This window comes from Wyeomyia smithii, chromosome 3 (genome assembly GCF_029784165.1).
Source record: "Wyeomyia smithii strain HCP4-BCI-WySm-NY-G18 chromosome 3, ASM2978416v1, whole genome shotgun sequence".
NCBI classification, from domain to species: Eukaryota; Metazoa; Arthropoda; class Insecta; order Diptera; family Culicidae; genus Wyeomyia; species Wyeomyia smithii.
The window spans coordinates 231,038,696-231,060,422 of NC_073696.1; the positions used below are offsets into that span (position 1 = coordinate 231,038,696).

The following is a 21,727-nucleotide window of genomic DNA, read 5'->3' on the forward strand; positions in this document are numbered from 1 at the left end:
TCTGAACCGTATGGTTAATCCATCCAAATGCTCGATTATCTCATTTTCGCGAAAAAAACAGACTATACATTACAAATACACTTTGCTAGGAATTGAGATCGAGCGCGTAAACCAAGTTAAAGACTTGGGGGTAATTTTGGATTCCCAGCTCACTTTCAAGCCTCACATTTCGTTCACTGTCGACAAAGCCTCTAGAGTTCTGGGATACAAAGATCTACTGCTTTAAATCATTGTATTGCGCATTATCTCGCTCTATACTGGAGTACTGCTCGGCAGAGTTGGCAGTGTGACTTTGCACTCGTATCCAAGTGAGTTTTAAAACTTGCTTGCACATTTATTTTCGGTTTGCACGTAAACCCTACTAACAGTGTATTACACTTGAGTTAGATTTGAGTTTGAATCCTGCATAAAACAATTGCATAAAAATCAAATTGCGATGAAATTCGCGCCGCGTCTGCTGCAACAGTTTGTTGCATTGTCTTTTGAAAGCATAAGGTGAAACCTCATTGAATCCAAAAATGGCCGACTTCGAGTCACCACTTCGAATTTTCAAAAGCACAAGACTCGGAGATACTCATTGCGTTCCCTATGAAAACTCTATTTTATGTTTGCTTCACAACAGCAAACATAAAATAGCATTTTCACAGGGAACGCATTAACTATTTCCGAGTCTTGTGCTTTCGAAAATTCGAAGTGGTGACTCGAAGTCGACCATTTCTGGATTCAATGAGGTTTCACCATAAATTCGATCTAAAAACAAAACTATCGCGTCACATCATCGCCTGCATCGTTGGATACATCGTGCACTGCATGCATTTTTTTTTTGTTAGGGAATTAGGATTACGTTGTCCATTGATGTGAACTTTTGTAATATATCCCAGTCAATTGCTATACGTGTCCCTTTGAAAAATACAATGACCACTATTGTTGTGAGTGATCAGGTACCTGCACCGACACGCTCCCAGTCAGGTAAAATATGGTTTATGAAGCCAATCACCTTTCCAGGATTCAAAGACCAGATCTCTTTGGGCTGTAAGAAGCCACTGCCAAGAAGCCTTGATCTGCGTTTAAATAATGCACCACAACTGCAAAGCAGATGTTCCGAAGTCTCGCGTTCCGTATTACAAAAGCGACAGATATCATCCTGAACCCGGCCAATGTTCTTTAAATGATATCTACTCGGACAGTGCCCCGTTACTAAGCCGACATATGTACAAAGAGCTCTTTTGTTGAGCTCTAGGAGCTTTTTTGAATGGTTTTCGTTTGGTGTTATAAATCTTTTAGATTAGGAACACGTTTTGACATCCAACCAATTGGTTGTCACTTTTTGTTTCTTCCAGCGTTTAAGCTCCATTTTCAATGCACAGTTTGATATACCACAGAAAGGTTCTGGGCCGATGAACTGTGAGTTAGATCCTTGTTTTGCAAGTTCGTCTGCCCTTTGCACCAATGCCACAATGTCTTGGAACCCAATACAAATTTACTGAGTTTGTTTGACACAGCTGTCGCAATGTGAGAATACATTCCCAGACAATCTTCGATGTGCATTTATAAGCATCAAGTGCTTTCAGCGCTGCTTGACTGTCAGAAAAAATACAAATATTTGCATGTTTGTATTTTCTAGTCAGACAAACATACGCACATTCAAGGATTGCAAAAATCTCTGCTTGAAACACTGTTGGCCAGTGTCCCATTGCCACTGAAATATTAATTCCAGGGCCAAAGATTCCTGCACCAGTTTTTGTACCTATTTTTGAGCCATCTGTGAAAAATATCGTTGAACCGGGACGGACATCAGGAACTCCGACTTCCCAGTCTGTACGCGACGTTTCGCATACCTTGTAGGGAATATCATGGTTATCCTGAGGTGCCATCCAGTCTCCATTCATACTCATCACTGGCCCTCTTTTGAAAAAGTCCAGTATAGTCAGGTGACCCACAAGATCACCTGACAAGATAGTTTTTGTTCGTTTGAGCCTCAATGCACTCTTTTCTGCTTCAAGTTGCACGTATTCGTACAATGGCAACAGATGGAGAATTGCATCAAGAGCTTTTGATGGGGTGCTGCTCATTGCTCCTGTTATAGCAATGCACGCACTTTCTAGCTCAATTCACGTGGTCACATAGGAGTTTTTGATAACTCTCACTCGCCTCTACAGGCGCACCATAGGTAAAGTCCCCAGGCCCAGGACAGAAAGTGTCAGAAACTAACTTTGTTTCGTATTGCATGGTCTAACACTGCATGCATTGCACGCATTTAAACTCGATCGATCAGAGTGTGCGGTGCAAAAAAACTCAAATTATCGAGAGGAAGCAGATTCAAGTTGGATTCAAATCTGGAAAAGTGTTACTCAGTTCAACTTTGCACGAGTTCATGCCATCACTGCTGCTCGGTTGGAATCAGTTCAAAGGCGCTTTTTGAGATTCGCTCTTCGTAAACTACCATGAACGGATCGCTTCCCTCTACCAAGCTATGAAAGTCGCTGCTTATTAATTCGTTTGGAGCTCCTGTCTGTCCGTAGAGACACGGCCAGGGCATTGTTCACCACTGAACTTTTACAAGGCCGCATACTGTTCTCGCTCTTTTGGAACAAGTAAATATAAACATGCAACCTCGTGCTCTGCGAAACAATTCGATGCTACGACTGCCTGCTCAACGAACTAACTACGGCATTTTTGGCGCAATGGTTGGTCTCCAAAGGTTGTTCAACAGAGTATCTGCTCTATTCGACTTTAATTTATCTCGAACGCTTCTTCGTCGGCGATATCGTTTTTTTTTTTTTTCAAGATCTGACTAGCTCAAATGTTATATTGTTTGTAATATGTAAAATTGTATTGACTCTCTGAAGATATTTCAATTGTTAGCTTTAAGTTACACCATTTGGGCACCTGCTTGCCTGTTGGTGAATATACCAAATAAATTACAAATCGCGAGACATCAGAGCTGCAATAGAACTCCCAGCAACCAACCACCAACGGATGTCTGCTCTCCTATGCATAACCATCCACCAGCCACGACAGCAAAAATAATTAACTTAGGACAAGTTCACACACAGGCAGGCTTACACCAAGTACGCACACGAATGGATGGCAGCCAAAAGTGGAACGAAATGAGCGAAATAACTGGTTCACTGATCTTTTGAATCAATAGATGCAAGCAATCCGCTCGCGAGCAGATCAGAAACAGTTATTTAAAAGAACGAAATTTTCTGCTCTCGGAAGAACTGGTTCTTCCGCTAAATTAGCTTTTTTTTTAGCTTTCAAAGAACTAGCTCTTCTGATCAGCTTGCGAATGTATTGCCTGCAACTATCTATGACACCCTGTTTATCATTTATGACCAGAAAAACTATTCTGCCAACTATTGAAAGTTACGTTCTTTGGGCGATTAAGATCCCTTTCAGCCCTGTTCTTTTAAAATTTACATTTTTCTCGAACATTTTAGCTTTAGAAATGCATAACATATCAACATCTTTGTTTAACATTTTCAGCTCATTTTTTTTGTCCGATATACTGAAAATACTCAACAGCAAAACAATATACTAACTTTGATTTCAAGACGCGCGGTTAATAAGCTGTCAGTTCTTGATGTTAAAACGTGATGCCCCGGAAAGCTTCGAACGGACCGCTCTCCCCCGCGCACTATTGTGCTCTAGTCTAAAAATACTCCGCCCGATCGCGAAAACGCTTAAGGGTGAATGAAAAGCATCCCCCACTACTGTCTCACGCTTTTCGTCATTAGTGTTGTGATCACACCGCGACGCACAGCGGCCGGAAGCCGGTCAAAATCGATGTTTTCATTACTAATGTTTTGTTTGGAAAAATAATTACTCCAAATTTATAGCCAATGATTCAAATTTGAATTTCTAAGAGCAATTTGTAGTCATGTAATTTCTGTGTTTTCACAATAACATATTTCGCAGGTTACTTTGACTTATTGATACTCAGGGGCGACTCGTGGCTTTTGAACCTGCCTGTTCAACTACAAATTCTGAAAATCACAGTTTGGGAAGTGATTACATTCATGTCCGCCTAATCACACAAGTCATTCTCTTCGTTACTGTTTAAAAGTGAAACTAAAAACCAATCAAATATAAATATAAATTAGCGTTCAAAATATATTTGTTGCCTGGCGTCTCCGTGTGCAATGCACAGGTTGCACCTATGGACGAGTCGCCCCTGTTGATACTCATACAATTTTTCTCGTGGGAAGCGATTTTTCTACAGAAAAAGCTGCGGAAATCGTAGAATTACGTGATCTCGAAAACTGCGTGAAAAGCGACTTTAGTCTATCTGAGATCCGATTGTATTTAAATTATTCTAAGTTACTGATGAAGTTCTTGATAACTGCCTGCTTTGCTTGCTTTTAAAGAATGGAAATATATATGAACAGATATGCGAATAAAAAAAATTCAGTACAAATTGATTTAATATGTGACTAATCTAAAGTGACTTTTGGCTTTTGACCGACTTTTGTTCGGCGAACCACCACCGTACGTTAACAGTCCGGAATCAAGGCGCAAGCGCCGCATATACAAACCCCTTGCGCCAACAACACCTTGAAAACGCGCGGTAATCTTTTTTTACTAAAAATAAAGAGGAACGCTGATTTCAAGCTGATCGTGAACAGTGTTTAGTTTTTTGTTTGTCAACTCTTCGAAAAACAATGAACTGTGAAATATTGCACTGGAGCTATCGGGACTTTCGGTTGATCCCCGAAGAGTTGCGATCGTTTGGAGCACAAGTGCTGGAAGTGTATCTGAAGGAAAACTTCATCCCCTCTATTCCCCAGTGGTTCTTCGAGCAAATGACCCATCTGAGGTTTCTAAGCTTGGCCGGAAATCTGCTGGTAGACATTCCGGAGCAAATATCGCTGCTGATTCACCTGGAAGTGTTAGATCTCTCGCAAAACTCAATAAGCTTGCTGCCGAATACGATAGGATGCTTGCATAATTTGACCACTTTGCGGATCAATGAAAACAAACTGACACATTTGCCTCAAGGTAACTTTGTTGTGCAGGTGCCGCTATTAGAAGTAAATTATCAATGTTATTTTTAGAGATCGAAAAGTTGAACAAGCTAGAAATTTTGGATGCTTCCAATAACTGTCTATTGGAAATCCCAATAGAATTGGGGCTTTGCAAGACGCTGAGAGAAATCACCCTGAACGACAACTATCACTTGATTCGAATACCAACTAAGATTTTCACGATGCCACCACTGGTATTTCTATCAGCTGAAAGATGCAATTTACTGTCGCTTCCATTCGCAGCGAATAGCACTTCGCTTGAAATTGTCCGAGTGTTCAAAAACCACTCGTTAACGCATTATCCGCTGGTGTTGGAAAAGTTTATGCAGCCCAATTACGACATCCTCAATGCCGTTGAACTCAAGCGGTTGACTATTTCCAGAACTAGTAACAACTTCAGTTATCGACAAATAAACTGTGATTTACTACCGCGCCCACTGATATTTCCAGGCGAACTGACGACGGTTCTCGATCGTCGGAGATCCGGTCAAATACCCAACTCTCTGAACGAGATTTGCCTACGAAGCTGCAATGGTTATGCGAAAATAAACTGCAGCCTTTGCCTGTTAAGGCCTTTCCTACCAGCGGATATGTGGCTGCGACTACGGCAAGGCCCGGTAGCAATTTGCGGCAGTCCACCCTGCAGCAAGACGATCTTTAGCGAGTGCTTCCTAGGATTGGTGAAAAGGTAGGTTTCAGTGATTGCGATCCGAAGATTGCATAAAAATAATCAATAACTAGCTATGGATGCTTTTCACGATTCAAATGTTCGTGGAGACAAAACTCATTTGACAAACTAAAAATCATCATGCGTCTCCTTCTTTCAAAAATTCGATGGAGATGCTTGATGATTTATACTGTACTGCACTGATTGGAGAAGAGAATTGAACTAGTCGAAAGTGATCCAACTTAAACTAACTTAAATTACTTAGAATGACAAACAAAAACAGTCACATTGCTAATTTTGAAATGCGTGAAACTCGTTTACAAATCAGCCTATTTTTGGACAGTGTAAAAGTTTTTAAATGAATTTGAGGCCACAATGTTTCTCATATAAACCTATCCCGGTAAGAATATGTTCAAACTGCCATTTGACGGAGATCGAATTTTTGACAAATGTTTTGGGTAAATTACCTTTGCAATAATTAAGCTGGAAGATAAACTACCGTTCATGGCAAATCCGTTCTATTTGCATTATTAGCAATTTCGATTATACCGCAAACGTTATCATCAATAAAGATGATAACGTTTGCGGTAAAAAAATGGACAAAAATTGCCAATTTTTCATGGGTTTATCTTTAATCGCACTGACGAAACTACTCATGCATCATCAATCATAGTAACCCATGAGTTAGCATAAAAAAGTTTGACAGCTCTATCAGTCAAACTCTAACTGTGATGGCGAAAAAGTGAAGCTACTCCGTTCAGAAGTGTGCGCGTTCAAAAAAACGGTACCCCGCCGCGTCAAAAACGGACATCGTGCGGCACTTTGTGGACGCCGGGTATGCCCGTTCCGGCATCTACAACATCTTGACACTATTGGACAACGATCAGAGCATCGAAAGAAAGCCCGGTTCCGGACGGCCAACGACCCCGAGCGACTAGAAGCTTCAAAGGATGCTGAAGAGGAAGACCGAGGGAAAAGTGGCTAACATTCACTTGGCCGGGAGGCTGATGCATGCGGTAAAACAGTAAAAAAAAGAACAAGGACACACATGTCAGGAAGCGGCAGTCCCGTCCACTGGTTTTGGAACTGCAGACAATGACGCAGCGGCAGCGGTTGAATAAGATGGTCAAGTCGATTTTCCCGGCGAATCGCGACGTGGCAGTGGTGATGGACGACGAGACCTATCTCACCCTGGATGGCAACGATTAGCAGGGTATTTTACCTCCCCTACGAAGGAAGTGAGCATCGAGGTGAAGTTTATTTTACAGACCAAGTTCCCCAAGAAGGGGCGGCTTTGGCTGACAATCAGCGAGAAAAAGATGCCAAAGTTGCTCTTACTTCGCTCCGGGCTGGCCGTGAGCGGGGAAACTTATAGTACGAAGTGCCTGCCAGAAGTTGCGTCGTTCATCAAGAAATACCATGAGGGGCCATCCACATACAACGTGGACAGTTTTTCAACGATTTTAAAAATGAACGCAAGTCGGTCCCTAGAAAAAATCTTCGCAAGTCAGATCCACAAGTTCAGAATTTGATCTACCGGTTGACTAAGTGATGTTTGATCGATTTAATTTTACTACAGTTAAGTACTTACAACGGGAGAAATTAAAATGCGCATCCTATAAGAGAAAACTGATTTTTAGTTTCTTTTGGTGCCTCTAGTTGTTGTACCGATACTTTGTAAAGGGTGGCATATTTGTTTCATTCAACTCCAATGCCACAACCGTTATAATACCAAAACTCGTCGATTTAGAAATTCATAGGGACCCTTCCCATTCGAAACACGACAGTGGCAGCTTGTGTAATGTTGTTTAATACAACCGCACAGCCTTTTAAACGCTGCTAGTCTATTCTATCGATCGTTTTGCAATCATTCGCAGTTTTATTAACTAGGAAAACAATTTTCATACATGCTGTTCATGTTAGCTGCTACGTCATCACTAATATTCAAAATATCACCAAGAACTGCACTGCAGTGATATTCCCAAGTGAACTCTGTAAATTCACGACAATGCAAACGGCACACCAGCTAGGAGGAATTGGTTTTACAATCAGCGACGAGTGGATTGAAACTCTTCTATTGATCTTACTTGATTAGAATTGATTCTGGCACTTGAAAATACCGGAGTGGCAATTATCGGAGACATCATAGGAAATTCGAGTACCTTCGTCGAAAGCTACACACAAAACTATCCGGAAGAAACCAGTCAAGAAGAACGAATTCGCAAAGACCCAAAGCTGAGCGATGTTCATCAGAACCTTCCAAAAAGGCATGGAATACTATACAGTGTTGTCGGCGCTCGGCAAAGACAAGAACGACTAGTACTTTGATTCAGGTGCTTTGAATCATTTTGTCAAGTTGGAGTGGTTCTTGGTGAGCTCCTCGAGAAGCAGTGGTACACCAACAAAGGATCAATGAAGGTAATCCCCAAACGAAGCCTGAAATTGAATGCTGTCCAGACGATCCTACTAGTTCATGATGTTCAGGTGATTTCGACAAATTTACTTTCAGTGAATCAGATTGTTAAACGTTGACATACAGTTACATTCAGCAAGGACGGAAGTAGAAATCGTGACCTGTTAAAGCTGAATCAGTCGCAGTCATCAGAAATCGCAGCGTTTCGTCATAAGAGAGCATGGTGCTGTCGCATAAGAGGCTAGGTCATATAAACTACAACAGTCTGAAAAGAGTGAATGGTGGCTTAGTTTTTGGAGTCGAGTATGGTACGTCGTCCAGACAGAGCGGAAGATTCAACATATGTGATTTTTTGGATACCGTCTACTCGGATATCCGTGTACCTATGAAAGAAAAAACGCTGGGTGGGTGGAAACATGGATGACAAATCTCGCCGAATCTTTACATCCTGAGGGAGAAGTCAACGGAAAGCATGTACAATACTTTTGCAGTTTTTCATTCCATGGCCGAGCAACAAACCGTGAAGAAAATAAAAGTGCTTCGAACTGATAACGGGAAAAAATTAACGAATCGAAGACCTGACTAATCGATCTGCAACAGAAACTAGAAGAAATGTGGTCCGAGAAGAATCCTAACCTGACACATATTCGAGTCTTCGGGTCAAAAGCTCAGTCAATGGCATATGAGCACATAGGGGGAACTGCTAACAAAAATTGATTCAAAAAACTGGCCCCTTTTACAACCTAGGAAAGTGTTATAACTAGTATAACGGGGCATCGATCTGTCAATTTGAATTGTGAAGAAAAACTCACACGCAGCACTTGTTCCTGTTAGAGCATCTTCAGCGGTCTATTTTTGTAACAACTTTATACTAGACTTAACCAGCGAAACCTAAAAAGAACCAATTAATATAGATCAACTTTGCGTTCTCCGCACTGGTGTTGTATATTTTGTTATTTTAAACCGCAGACACCCTGTGAATGATTCAATACCCCATGCTATTCGTTTCCCATGAGACTTGTTATAAAAAGCACTCAATATTCAACAAACGGAAGTTCGATAATTTTTACATACATTAAGAGATTACTTTGACAAGCCACTTTATACCCACAAGATTTAATGGATTTGATAGTTTAAGCCAAACGTCAGTGACAGTTTTCAGGATGGACTAATATAATCGAAAAATTTCTGCTGCAAGTAGGGCTTCGAAGGTAAGCGAAAAATATTTGGTCGCGTAGATAATCGTCTTCCGTTTTCGTTTCATCAATCTCGTCGAATATTGCAGTTCTTTAAACTTGGGTTCGTTTTTGAGAATATTGTAACAAGCCTGCATTTTAACGTTTTCAGTTCAGTGTTTTCGGGGAACACTTTTTTGGCTTCTTGAGACTAATCGTTCTTGGTAGTCCCACTACAATTAAGGCGTTTAACGAAGGCAAGATAGCCAACGTATTCGGCTATCTAGTGGCTGATGGCTGCAAACCAAATAGTTGAACCAAGGCGTGAGCTGTTCATCGTCTTCTTAGGAAAAACCACAAAAATGAATTGTTAATGTGAATGTGAAAAATCTTTGTTTTGTTTATCCCACATCACTAGCAAAACGCTTATATGGAAATAGCTAAAAATGTAATATTCAATTAAAATATGACATTTTACCCACTCGCAATTGATGGTAGCGTGCAAAGGGTTTTAGAACGATTTATTTCAAATTTTAGATCAAAAAGTGACAAAAATAGATCAAAACGTATACGAGTTTCAAAGTTTTTCAGGAGTGACATTGTGCAGCTCGATTCGAACGATTTTTTCTTTTTTCTAACCTAACATAATGCTCATCAGTGATCATTTATTTTTGTACGAGTTACTCGAAACGAGATGCGCAATGTCACCCCAGTTTAGATCTGGTACCTATGCAACAAAATTTGCAATAGCGGTGCTTCAGTGAATTTGAGTTTGTTCCAAAAAAAAAAAAATAGAACAAAACATCGATTTGCACCACCGCCGAAGATGCCCTTATACTTGTCTTTTGATCGTTCAAGAGCAGTGTTGCTCACAATTTTTTATTTTTTGAAAACTGGAAGAACATTGTTTGGGTTTTACAGTTTTAATTTCAACAAAAAGAAATGTTTCCAAACATAAGTACATCACTAATGTCGTTTTATGTTTTGTGGGTACAACTTTTCCGTACATGCAGTGTTCGCGAACCACTCTAGTAAAGCTGCTGTCAAATTTATCATATGTCCAGTTTTTAACGAAAAATGGAGTTTTTTGAACTGGCAGTGAACGGTGGTGGTTGTTCCTAACAGTAGAAGATGAATAATCACCTTTAAAAGCGATGAATCAGCCAAACGAGAATCAAAACGAACCATTGTTGACAATATTCGACTGGCAGTATTGGTGGTTTTCTTCTTCGTGCGGGCTATACTAAAATTTAAAACAAACCGGTTCTTGTACCAAATGTGCAACAGTGTGTGCTACACGCAAAAAAGTAAAACGATATACTTAAGTACTTAGCATTTTGTGGAATTCATCAATATAACCCAATAAACCGGTGCGCCCGATGCAAAATCTTTGAGAGTTCCTAAGCTAATTTTACAGTAAGTCCACAGTGATGTACTGTTCTTGCCTTTTCATTAAAACTCAAGTAACCATTATCATTAGGCATATGTAACCAATACTGAGGTGCATTATATATGTCTGGTGATCAGGCGGGATAATCTCTGATTTTGCAAGATTTGTTTCGACTTAGACGTTAGTAAGTTATCTATTAACTCCATATTTTTGGACATTTATTAGCTATGAAGCACCCAATTAAATACATTAATTCAGCTTAACCTCTCAAACGATTACAAGTAGTTTATAATCCGTATACCGTAAACGTCATCTCCTACAAATGACAGTCATCATTATTGGTTTTGAACTATCGGTTAAGTATGAGTTATTCTGTGAATCTGGTGGCACTGCTTGCAAGTTGAATAATATTTCAGTATTGCTTGAAGGCATCAATCATCTGAGGGGTGCAAAAATTGAATTTTTTTCAGCTTTTCAATAAAAGAGTTTTGCTAAAAAATATTTCCATAAATTGAAATCAATCAATTCAATCAATCAATCATCAAGCTACTGCCGAAAATAGAATACTGATTTTAGATTTTTTTACCGCTTGTGGTATGATGTTGAAATAAAATAAAGGGTTATGTTTTTGGAAACTCTAGTACCATCGAAAATTATATATGTTTGTAAATTGAGATTTTATTTGAAAACCAAAATTATAATTATCCAATAAATTAATTTTGATAAGTAAATTTAGTGAGTACAAATATTGTTAGGAGATTAAAATCTAAGATGTATTTCATGCATGAATATGTTCACGCTTTTGGTGTTATTTCTGCGGCTGACGCGTGAAATTCATTAATTTCGAAAAGGTCTACAACCGTATTATGTGCGAACATCGCTGTATCATTCAAAACCTTTAAAACAAACTGGGCTCAAAGTATTCTTTACTTTATTCAGTGTGGTTTACTGTTTTCTACCACATGCTAACCCAAAAATGGGTGTTTCGACAGGTTTTTGTTTCATTTTTCAAAAATCTGCAAATGTTCCTTCCAATTAGTCATGGTTATCCCGGAAATGCAACTCCAAGTTGCTATAAGTACCTACATACTATCATTTCGTATATAAGTACATACTATACCGCACTCGTAATAAAACTAAAAGATTTTGGTTTTTCATCCAACAGAACAGTATGAATAAGTGTATGAACAGTATATACTAGCCTTATCATTAATTGCTCGACATTAGGTTCTTCCCAAAATTTTCACTCAATGTTGTAAAAACTTAGAAAAATAAAAATGCTATTGCATCGTTGTATAGCCCCTCGGTAATATTAATGCTGGTATAAAAAATTTGACATTTCGATGCCCCACTATACCACAGTGAAAAGTTCAGCTGGACCCAATTTTGTTCATCCAGTTCCCCCTATGTGATATGAGCGTAAGATAGTCCGATGATGAACCGGTAGAAAACGACGAATCAAACACTGATGGAGATTATGACACTCCAACGAGTGGCGTGACCATATCTGCGCTCCCCCCGCGAATATCTTCAAATCCACCCGAATCACAGGTGTTGAGGTGAAGCGGAAAGGAGTGTTACGTGCCAGGCAAGTTAACAGATTTTGTATACCTCGGGTACAGCGCTGCTGGACTGGAAATGTTTACGGACGCTGACTGGGCAAACGACTATCGAAATCGGAAGTCCAATTCCGGTTTCTTGATTCGACTTGGAAGAGGCGTCATCAGTTAAGCATTCCGCAAACAGAGTTGTGTTGCATTATCGTCAACAGAAGCCGAGTTCGTGTGGCATTAACCAAAACGTGTCAGGAATTAAGCTGGGCGCGAAGTTGCTGATCGATATGGGTGAATATGTCTGCAAGCCAGCTCCTACCTACGAAGACAAATAAAGCTGCATTTGTTTGGTGGAAAACGACCAAATTGAGAAGCGATCAAAGAAAATCGAAACTAGATATTTTTACGTACGTGACCATCAGCAGGAACAGCAGATTGTTGTGGAACCGAGTTCATGCTCACAGATATTCTCACGAAGCCATTACAACACCTATGATTGAAAACGTTACGTGAGAAAATAGGAATACTGAAAGATTTTTGTCGAGGAGGAGTGTTGATCGTGTTGATACGTTGTGGCGATGTGAAACAAATGGCGTAGCCTGAAATAACTGTTAGTTAAATAAAATTTAAAGTATTGTTCCAACTGCCAAACGGGGTAGTTCTTTTAATGGATCTAACCAAACAAAAAAACACGTGCGGGTCTCTACGCTTGCTGTGATGGTTAATTGCAGTGCATGAAAAAAATTTCGTATGCGATAAATATTTTCTTTCTCGTCACGTCATATTCAACATGTTGCTTGGATTGACTGCAGCTCTGACTCATGTCGTGCCCGCATTCGCACAATAAAGATCGCGCACCAACCTCAACGAGTTTAACCCTCTCTTTACCATGGCTACTCTAGATAGGGTTGGATGCAAAAAGCCTTAAGAAATCGTTACCAATCCTCTCCAAAATGCATAGATATGTTCGTGAACAATCAATATATTGTTCAAGAATCTAAATATAAATATTTAGAATTTAAATAGAGGAAATTAAGGAGAGAGACAGAAATGTGCGAACCTCCATAACTTGAGAATAGAGCGTCCGATTTGTACTCAATTTTGTTTGTTGTGTTTGTCTTAACACAGAGCAGTTTTGTACGGCGAGAAAGATTGTGAAATATTGAAAGTGAAACTTTAAAAAAAAGAAATCGATTTTCCACTGCAAACAGCAGTAGTAGAAATAGAGGACATATTGCGTTCTAAGAAGGTGTTGGCAGTTGGAGTTGATTTGTTCATCAATTCCAGCATTCGGGAACCAATATACCTACCGCCAGTCGAAAAATTTATACCGAGAAATATCGACGAAATATGAGTTCATTCCGAAAATCAGTCAGAATGGGGTCCTAAAGCTTTAAATGGTTTTCTGTTTTTTATATATCAGCTGGAAAAGTGCAATTTTCTGAGCAAAACGTGATTTTTCAAAAATGTTTATCATTTTCCTTTGATTTTTAATTGAAGGATAAAAATCTGCTCGAAATGCCTTAAATGACAGTTCTCTCATATACCGTACATGAGCGAAACGTCATCTAAGACCTTTCGAGCAGTTTTTTATTCTTTATTTAAAAATCGAAGGAAAACGATAAACGTTTTAAAAATCACGTTTTGCTCAGAAAATTGCACTCTCCCAGCTTTTCAAACGATATATAAAAACTGGAATAGCTTTAGGACCCAATTTTATAAACGACGTTGGTTGATGTAGATGAATAATCAAGAAGTGACCAACTATCCAGCAGAACTAACACATTCTACAAATCTTCTCGAAATGGCACCACCGGACCTGATCTTTTTTATTCGCTTCAGCTTTCCTCCAATTTGCGAGAAAATTAGCCCGCCATTGCTAAAAAAGTGAAAATTTTCAAAATTCCCCACGTAGGTACAAGCGTAGAACACGCGCTTGAAAAAGTTGTGTTTTTTGTTTTAAGACAAGGTGGACTCAAATCAACTCACTGGAAACGTGCCAGATGTGGTTTTTATCTATTTTTTCTAGCAAAACTTCAATCATTTGATGCTTTAGGAACTCATTACAAATGCGTTTCCGAATATCGTTCAGAACCACGGTCACGTAAAAGTAACGTAAATTGGCAGCGAAAAACAAACATGACGACGATTTGAATTTCATAATTCCGGAAGAAATTCCTGATAAATCAGTAGATTGTATGAATAAGGCAATAATAAATGATTAATGTATAAATAATTCAGCAGATGTAATCAACTATACAAAAGAGCTCCCTAACTCTTCTAGATCATCCAGCAATTCCCTTATTTACAAGCATCAATGTTATTCTCACGCTCAGAAACCTGAACCAAACAAAGTCATGTAATTGGACAAGATTGGTCGTAAATTGTTTTAAAATCTATGTAGTACAATCGACGATACTTGAAGGCAAATTCAAAGGTGAGGCTGTTCTCATTTCGAGAACGATTTGACTTTTGAGTTTAAACGTAATGTTTGGATTTGAAATGACTATTTAAAAATTGCAAAGTCAATCTTTGGAAGTGTTAGGAATCAATTTAAAATTCCCATGCTTTTCACACGTCCTGTGATATATTGAAAAGTCCTCCTGTTTTTTTTTTATTTTCGAAAAATGTCGTCTTGCAACTGAACAATTTCAAAACTGTTTCTTTTATGTGTGAACTTGAAAAACTGTTTGTTTTTATGTGAGCAAAAGAAACTGTTTCTTTCCAGTAATCAAACTAAAGCCTCGAATAATTGAAATGAGAACATGTGGAATCGTGAATGTTCAAAATTAAATAAAAGAAAAATAGGTGGGACAATATCTGCCGGGTCAGCTAGGTAAATATTTCAAAAGACTTTTTGCATCCAAACCTATGTTGCTCTAGAGTAACCATGGTAGAGAGAGGGTAAAGTAGATACCTTCCCGTGATGCTTATACATGATGCAGCAGATTTTTCGTTTCTAGCTACAACAAGTATCAAACCAACGCCTCCTCGTAGCATTTGGTCACAAAATATCAACCCCCCTTTAAAAAACCTAAATTATTCCACCTAACGGTCAGACCCAGCCTTTCTCATTCAAACTTTGATTTGTAAAAATAGATTTATATGAACGCTTCAATCCAATGAATGTAAATTCATTCTTAGGTTCTAAAATATTGATGTTGTAATCTATACATATAAAAATACAGTCCGGTCTGTCTGTTTGTCTGATCCATATAGGCTCGAAAACTACCGAACCGATCGACGTGAAAATTTGTATGTAGGGGTTTTTGGTGCCGATAAAGGTTCCTATGATAGTTTGAGACCCCTCACTCTTCTGTAAGGGAGGGGTCCTATACAAATTAAACATAAATTTCTGCACAACTCAAGAACAAACCAAGCAAATGAAACCGAATTGGCATGTGGATGTTTTAAGGGGTAACAAATATGTCCATAATAGTTGGACTCCCCTCCTTTTTCTGGAAGTGGAAATGAAACACAAATATCTGCACATCTCGAAAGCTAACCAATTATAAATGGGACCATATTTGGCAGGTGAATGTTTTTAGTAGAAACTAATTTGTTACATAATCGACCTCAGGCAACATTTTGGATTGTAAGATGGCAACTTCCGTTTTCTGGAAAACAGCCAAAAATGGCGGATTTCCACACAATATAATAATATCCGGATCTAGAATGATACACAGGAGCTAAAATCGATCGAAATTGTCTTCAAATGCCATTATGAGATCCAAAGTGGCGACTTCCGGTTTCGGAAAAACAGCGACAAACGACCAAATACCACTCAATATGGGTAGTTCCGGAACCGTAATGATGCACTGTTACCAAAAATCGACTTCAGACAACATTTTGAATTGTAAGATGGCAACTTCCGGTTTCTGGAAAACGGCCTGAAATGGACGATTCCCATTAAATATGAGTATCTCCGGAACCAGAAAGATGGACAGAAGCTAAAAATTAATCACAGACGCAATCTTGAATTTTAAGATGGTGACTTCCGGTGTCTGGCAAACAGCCGGAAATGACCAAATACCATTGAATATAAATGTTTTCGGAACCAGAATTACGCCAAGTGACAGAAATTGATTTCACAGGCAACTTTGAAGTCCAAAATGACGACTTTTGGTTTCTGAAAAACAGCCCAAAGTGACCAAATACCACCCAATATGAGTATGTCCGGAGCCAGAATGTTACAAGAAGCTAAAAATTGACCTCAGACACTATTATGAATTGTAGGATGGCAACTTCTGGTTTCTGGAAAACAGCCAAAGATGGCCGATTCCCGTCTCACATGAGTATCTCCGGATCTAGAATGATACACAGCAGCTGAAATCGACCACAGACCCCATTTTGGATTTGGATTAGGTTGGCGACTTTCGGTTCCTGGGAAACAGCCGAAAATGATCAAATAACACCCTATATGGGTGTTTCTTCAACCAGAATGACGCTCAGAGGCCAGAAATTATCTTAAATACCATTTTGAAATCCAAGATGGCGACTTCCGGTTTGTGAAAAACAGCCTAAAATAACCAAATACCATCCAATATGAGTATCTCTGGAACCAGAATGATGCATGAGCTAACAATTGACCTCAGGCACCATTTTGAATTACTAAATGGCAACTTCTAGGAAACAGTCAAAAATGACCGAATGACCGAATAATAATATATGGATATTTCCGTAATCGAGATGATGCATAGAAACCAAACATTGACCCTGGACACCATTTTGAATTTAAAGACGACCACTTTTAGTTTCTGGAAAACAACCAAAATAACTAAATACCTCCCAATATGGGTATTTCCGGTGTTAGATTGATGCCAGAAAACCTGCTGAAAATGACCGAATACCACGCAATATGAATATATTCAGAATTAAGGCGATGTACAGAAGCCAAAAGTCGAGGATGTTGTCATTTCGATTAAACCAATCATTTCGAACGATTTGTTATTTGACTTTGATCATATCCTATGGCCGATTTGTCGTGCATTTGAGATATTAAACACATCGCAAGGAATCAATGAACTTGGAACGTTCAAATAGTACGATACCACATTTAAATTATGTTGAGGCCACATATATCGATCAAAGCAGGTATATTTTGACGTGGGACACGTCTTTGTTTACTATACTGGGATGCATTCTGTAAAATTGGAAATGAAACGGGCAAATGTTGCGTCAGATTTCAAACGCTAATAACAGCATAACCACATGATGGATAACAATAACCAATATGTTGTTGGATAGATAAAATGTATAACAATTTTGTAATGTGTTAATTATCACTCTAATTTCATTGCTAAGCGGTAAAATTGATAATAATTTCAATAACAAATTTACGCGAATAATGAACCAATTACATGCGAGCCTTCCTAGCACAGACGACGTGAATGGACACCATCCATTCCCTGTGATATTCCCTGTATCAATTTCGAAATAAAAATTGACAGAGTCTCCCCGTCCCAATAGGTCAATTTATTTTTGCTTCCATGAGCTTAGACTAATATGATGTCTCGAAGGTAAAAGTTTTCCTAAAAGTTTGAAACAATACCCATCCTTGAACAATCTCTAAACCTGCGTGTTAGGTACTGTAGAACCTAATAAAAACTGATGTCTTGAAAGAAAACATGCCAGTAAAAGCAACAGTACCAGTGGAGTATAGAACCGCAGGTCTCTCGTCGACTATGATTGCATTGGTACTCTTCTATTCGTATTGCAGCAGTACTATTCGTATTGCAGTGGTACACTTTTGTTCGTACATTTCTATTCGTATGCAATTGAGGAAAAACTACAATGCTGCTGTTGATGGTGATTGAAAGTTTATTTCATAAATATGATTGCCATGATTTACTCAACAAGAATTGTAAATTTTTGCAACGGATATTTTTTAAATTTTATCTTCGATATTCACTAAATAATCGTGACCGGATAGTATCGAAAGAGTAAATTCCTAAATATATACATTTATAGAAGAGTAAGAACCTGCGAATGCTTGTGATTTTTTAGTTTATTTAGTATATTTCAAAATTGTTAGATGATATATTATTATTCTAAGCTTTACCATAATAAACGTATATTTCCTGTCTTCGTAATACAGCGAATGTAGTTGCAGGCAAATGAAAAAATAGTCAAGCAAAAAATAAAAATGTAATTGTGGATTTCTATGATTTTTTGCTGGAATTTGTTAGGAATTTTGTTCAAAATATTTTCTTATGTTTTCCAATTGATGAACCTTTGTAAGGGCTTCCATATTATTTTGAAAGTAATATCCATACTATAGATTTGATTTAGTTAGAGTTAAATAAGACAAAACCATTCATTATGATAACGTAAGCATTATTGGATTTGGTTTTTGAGGATATAGAGATAATTCTGACTTTGACGCATTATGAGAAATTCTTGGTGCTTCTTCAACAAGCACGATATGCTTGTGCCTTGTTAAATACATATTTTTTTGCAAAAAAAAAATACTAAAGGCATAATATCGCCAAATATAAATGATATTTCTTCGAGTGTTGTTGAATATATTCCAAAAATTGATTTCCAGGGGAGGCTGAAAATAAACACATTGATTCTGTCTGCAGACTCTGTATATTTTGTAACAAAAAATCCCCTAATTACAGTGTTTAGTCCCACGTCACCATTTCATACAACCCTAGGGCTGTATACCTTGTAGTATTTCAATAGTCTTTTCTTCTTTTCTTTCCATAACTTTTGAGCCACATATCAAATTATTATGAGGTTTGTTATTTGTAAGTTTGAGAGATGACTCGTTCGTATGACACTAGTTATGTTCAGATAAGTCATGTAATCTTTGAGATTATAGGTTTTCGTTGTTTTATCAACAATTTAATACATAACGGTTGATTAAGTTCTATTATAATCAAATGAAATGGGAACGTATAGGGCAGCCAAAATTTGAAACCACGTGTTCAATCATAATTTATCAGTTAACCCTTAACTAGCCCGCTCATCTGATAATAATATTGATCAAATCGGTTGTGTAGTTTCTGAGATAATGAAGTTTCGTGATTTTCACATTTCGGTACATTACAGACGAAGTTACAGTTCGATTACAGTAAAATTCGATAGGGTGTTATGAGGCAGTTAGACTTATTATTTGACACTAATTTTGTGGAAATCGGGTCAGCCATCTCTGAGAAAAGTGAGTGAGTCCATGTAGTCTTCGGAATATGTTCCTTTTCATAGCTGGATTTCACATTTTAAACATAACAGGCAAAGTAATAGTCCGATTGCAAAACAAATCAATAGGGTCTTATGGGGCAACTAGACCTTCCATTTGACACCGATTTTATGAAAATCGGTCCAGCCATCTCTGAGAAATATGAGTGAGATTAAACAGTCTTCAGAACACGTTTCTTTTCACAATTTTTGAACCACAAGTTTAATCTTAATAAAATTCAAAAGTTAAGGGTTTTTCAGGCAGCCCGTTCATTTAAAGCCAATTTCAAATCGGTTGTGTAGTTTCTGAGATAATGATGTTCCATGATTTTTTACATTTTGATACATAACCTCTAAACTAAAAATCCGATTACAATAAAATTTAATAGGGTCGTATGGGGCAACAAGACCTTTCATTTGCAATTAATTTCATGAAAATCGGTTCAGCCATCTCTGAGAAAAGTGAGTGAGAATAAAAATCTGCACATACACACACACACACACACACACACACACACACATACACACACACACACACGTACAGAAAATGCTCAACTCGTCGAGCTGAGTCGAGTGATATATGCCATTCGGCCCTTTGGAGCACTTTTATACTTTCGGTGTTGCAAGTGATTGCTATACCTTCCTAGGAGAAAGGCAAAACGTAGCATTACATACCCCCACAGTCTAAGAAAATGTTAAGACAACAAGTAACATTCATAAAAAATATATTCGAAAAAAATCATTATATTTATCACATACCTACCTACATATTTATGACAGCATTTCATATCATGTTGACTGCGCTCTATATTATTGTTTCCTGGTTTGAAGATTTTGTCTTTCAGTACAAGAAGAAAAGTTGTTTATACAACTTCATGTCTGTAGAAAAGACAGAAAATGTTCACGAATTCGCAAAAAAAAACAAAAAGGTTGCACTTACTAGCTTTGAAAATAAACGAGTATCTTGTAATTTTCACTACTCAAAGGCACGCGTTGGACGTGCAAACGATTGTTTATGCGCTAGAAGCGTTTTCAGAAGATGCCACAGATAAAAAGATTAATAAGGATGAATGTCACAGACAAAAAGATTTCGATAACTCCCGTTGCAAAGCTTTGTGCGATCTTTCAGTGTATTTTTAATGTACTTTTTTGCAAAGAAATTTGGCCCTGAAACAAAAATGCTACGTCGTTTTCAATCTAAATCACATGGTCGCCAAGTAAAGCCTCTTCATAGAATGTGGCCAATCTCTGTCACTGTTATAGTTTCCATAATATCTTGCATTCATTACAACAAAATATTGTTTGTATTTTTCAGACGGAACCATGCCCGCCCAGTAGGATTTACGATCCTTTTCTGCTCGAAGCTGTGCGCCGATCTTTGGTTCCAGTACAACTGTGATGTCTACGAGGAACTCTATTGGGTTGCTATATAAAATATCGGACAGTTTTTAATGCGTTAAATGTCATGTAAAAATTGTTGTAGGACCTTACGGCCATTGCTATCATTAGTTAAATTCATTGTAGTGAAGGTGTGAGACATCGTTGAAGCCATGCGAGCAAAAACACGATAGATTGATCCGAGCTTTGTTGATTGTTCTCTAAACCAAATTAGATCCGACAACGTTACTTTATCAGAAGTAATAATACAGTTGATGGCTAAAAACGGGTACAACTTACTTTACTTTTTTGGCTAACGGACCGTTCACCGGTCCAGGGCCGAACGAATTAGAGGTGTCCAGCTTCTTCTGTCTTGGGCAGCCGTTCTCCAGTCTCCCCGTACACCAGCAGATCGTGAATCTTCTTCCACCGCGCACATCCACCGCGTGCGAGGCCTACCACGGAGTCGACGGCCTCTTCCTGGTTCTCTACTGAAGATAGTTTTGGCGGCTCTCTCGTCAGGCATCCTGGCTACATGTCCAGCCCACTGAAGCTTGCCCCGCTGTATTACCTTCACTATATCAGCATGTTTGTATACCTGGTACAACTCGTGATTCATGCGTCTGCGCTACACTCCGTCTTCCAGTTTACCGCCAAGTATCGATCGCAGAACTTTACGCTCAAAAACTCCGAGCACTCGTCGATCAGCTTCCTTCAGCGTCCATGCTTCATGTCCGTAAAGGGCCACCGGGAGTATCAGCGTCCTATACAGTGCTAGTTTTGTGCGAGTTTGCAAACTACGGGACCTTAGCTGGTTACGCAGTCCGTAGAAAGCCCTGTTCGCAGCTGCAACTCGTCGTTTCACTTCACGGCTCATATCGTTGTCACATGTCACAAGCGTACCAAGATGAACGAATTCGTCAACCACTTCAAATCGTTCCCC

The 21,727-nt window shown here is 38.6% G+C and overlaps 1 protein-coding gene across 2 annotated transcripts; it reads left to right on the plus strand.

Annotated features, from left to right (window-relative positions):
• Window positions 1–4,608: 4,608 nt before the first annotated feature.
• LOC129729886 (leucine-rich repeat protein soc-2 homolog) lies at window positions 4,609–21,106 on the plus strand. 2 transcript variants are annotated; one of them, XM_055688761.1, is made up of 4 exons: window positions 4,609–5,001; window positions 5,058–5,414; window positions 5,478–5,715; window positions 20,723–21,106. In XM_055688761.1, exons 1-4 carry the CDS (start codon window positions 4,665–4,667, stop codon window positions 20,838–20,840), a joined length of 1,050 nt encoding a protein of 349 aa, XP_055544736.1. In that variant the 5' UTR covers window positions 4,609–4,664; the 3' UTR covers window positions 20,841–21,106. The 2 variants fall into 2 exon arrangements, with proteins under 2 accessions (XP_055544736.1, XP_055544735.1); XM_055688760.1 differs by having other exon boundaries at window positions 5,058–5,715.
• The last annotated feature ends 621 nt before the right edge of the window (window positions 21,107–21,727 follow it).

What these genes read in the sequence shown, in the direction of transcription:
- LOC129729886 (XM_055688760.1), top strand. Translation starts at nt 4,665, where the DNA reads ATGAACTGTGAAATATTGCACTGGAGCTATCGGGACTTTCGGTTGATC. An exon ending in ACTGACACATTTGCCTCAAG is followed by an intron (nt 5,002 to 5,057) that starts GTAACTTTGTTG and finishes TGTTATTTTTAG; the next exon opens with AGATCGAAAAGTTGAACAAG. An exon ending in TTCCTAGGATTGGTGAAAAG is followed by an intron (nt 5,716 to 20,722) that starts GTAGGTTTCAGT and finishes TGTATTTTTCAG; the next exon opens with ACGGAACCATGCCCGCCCAG.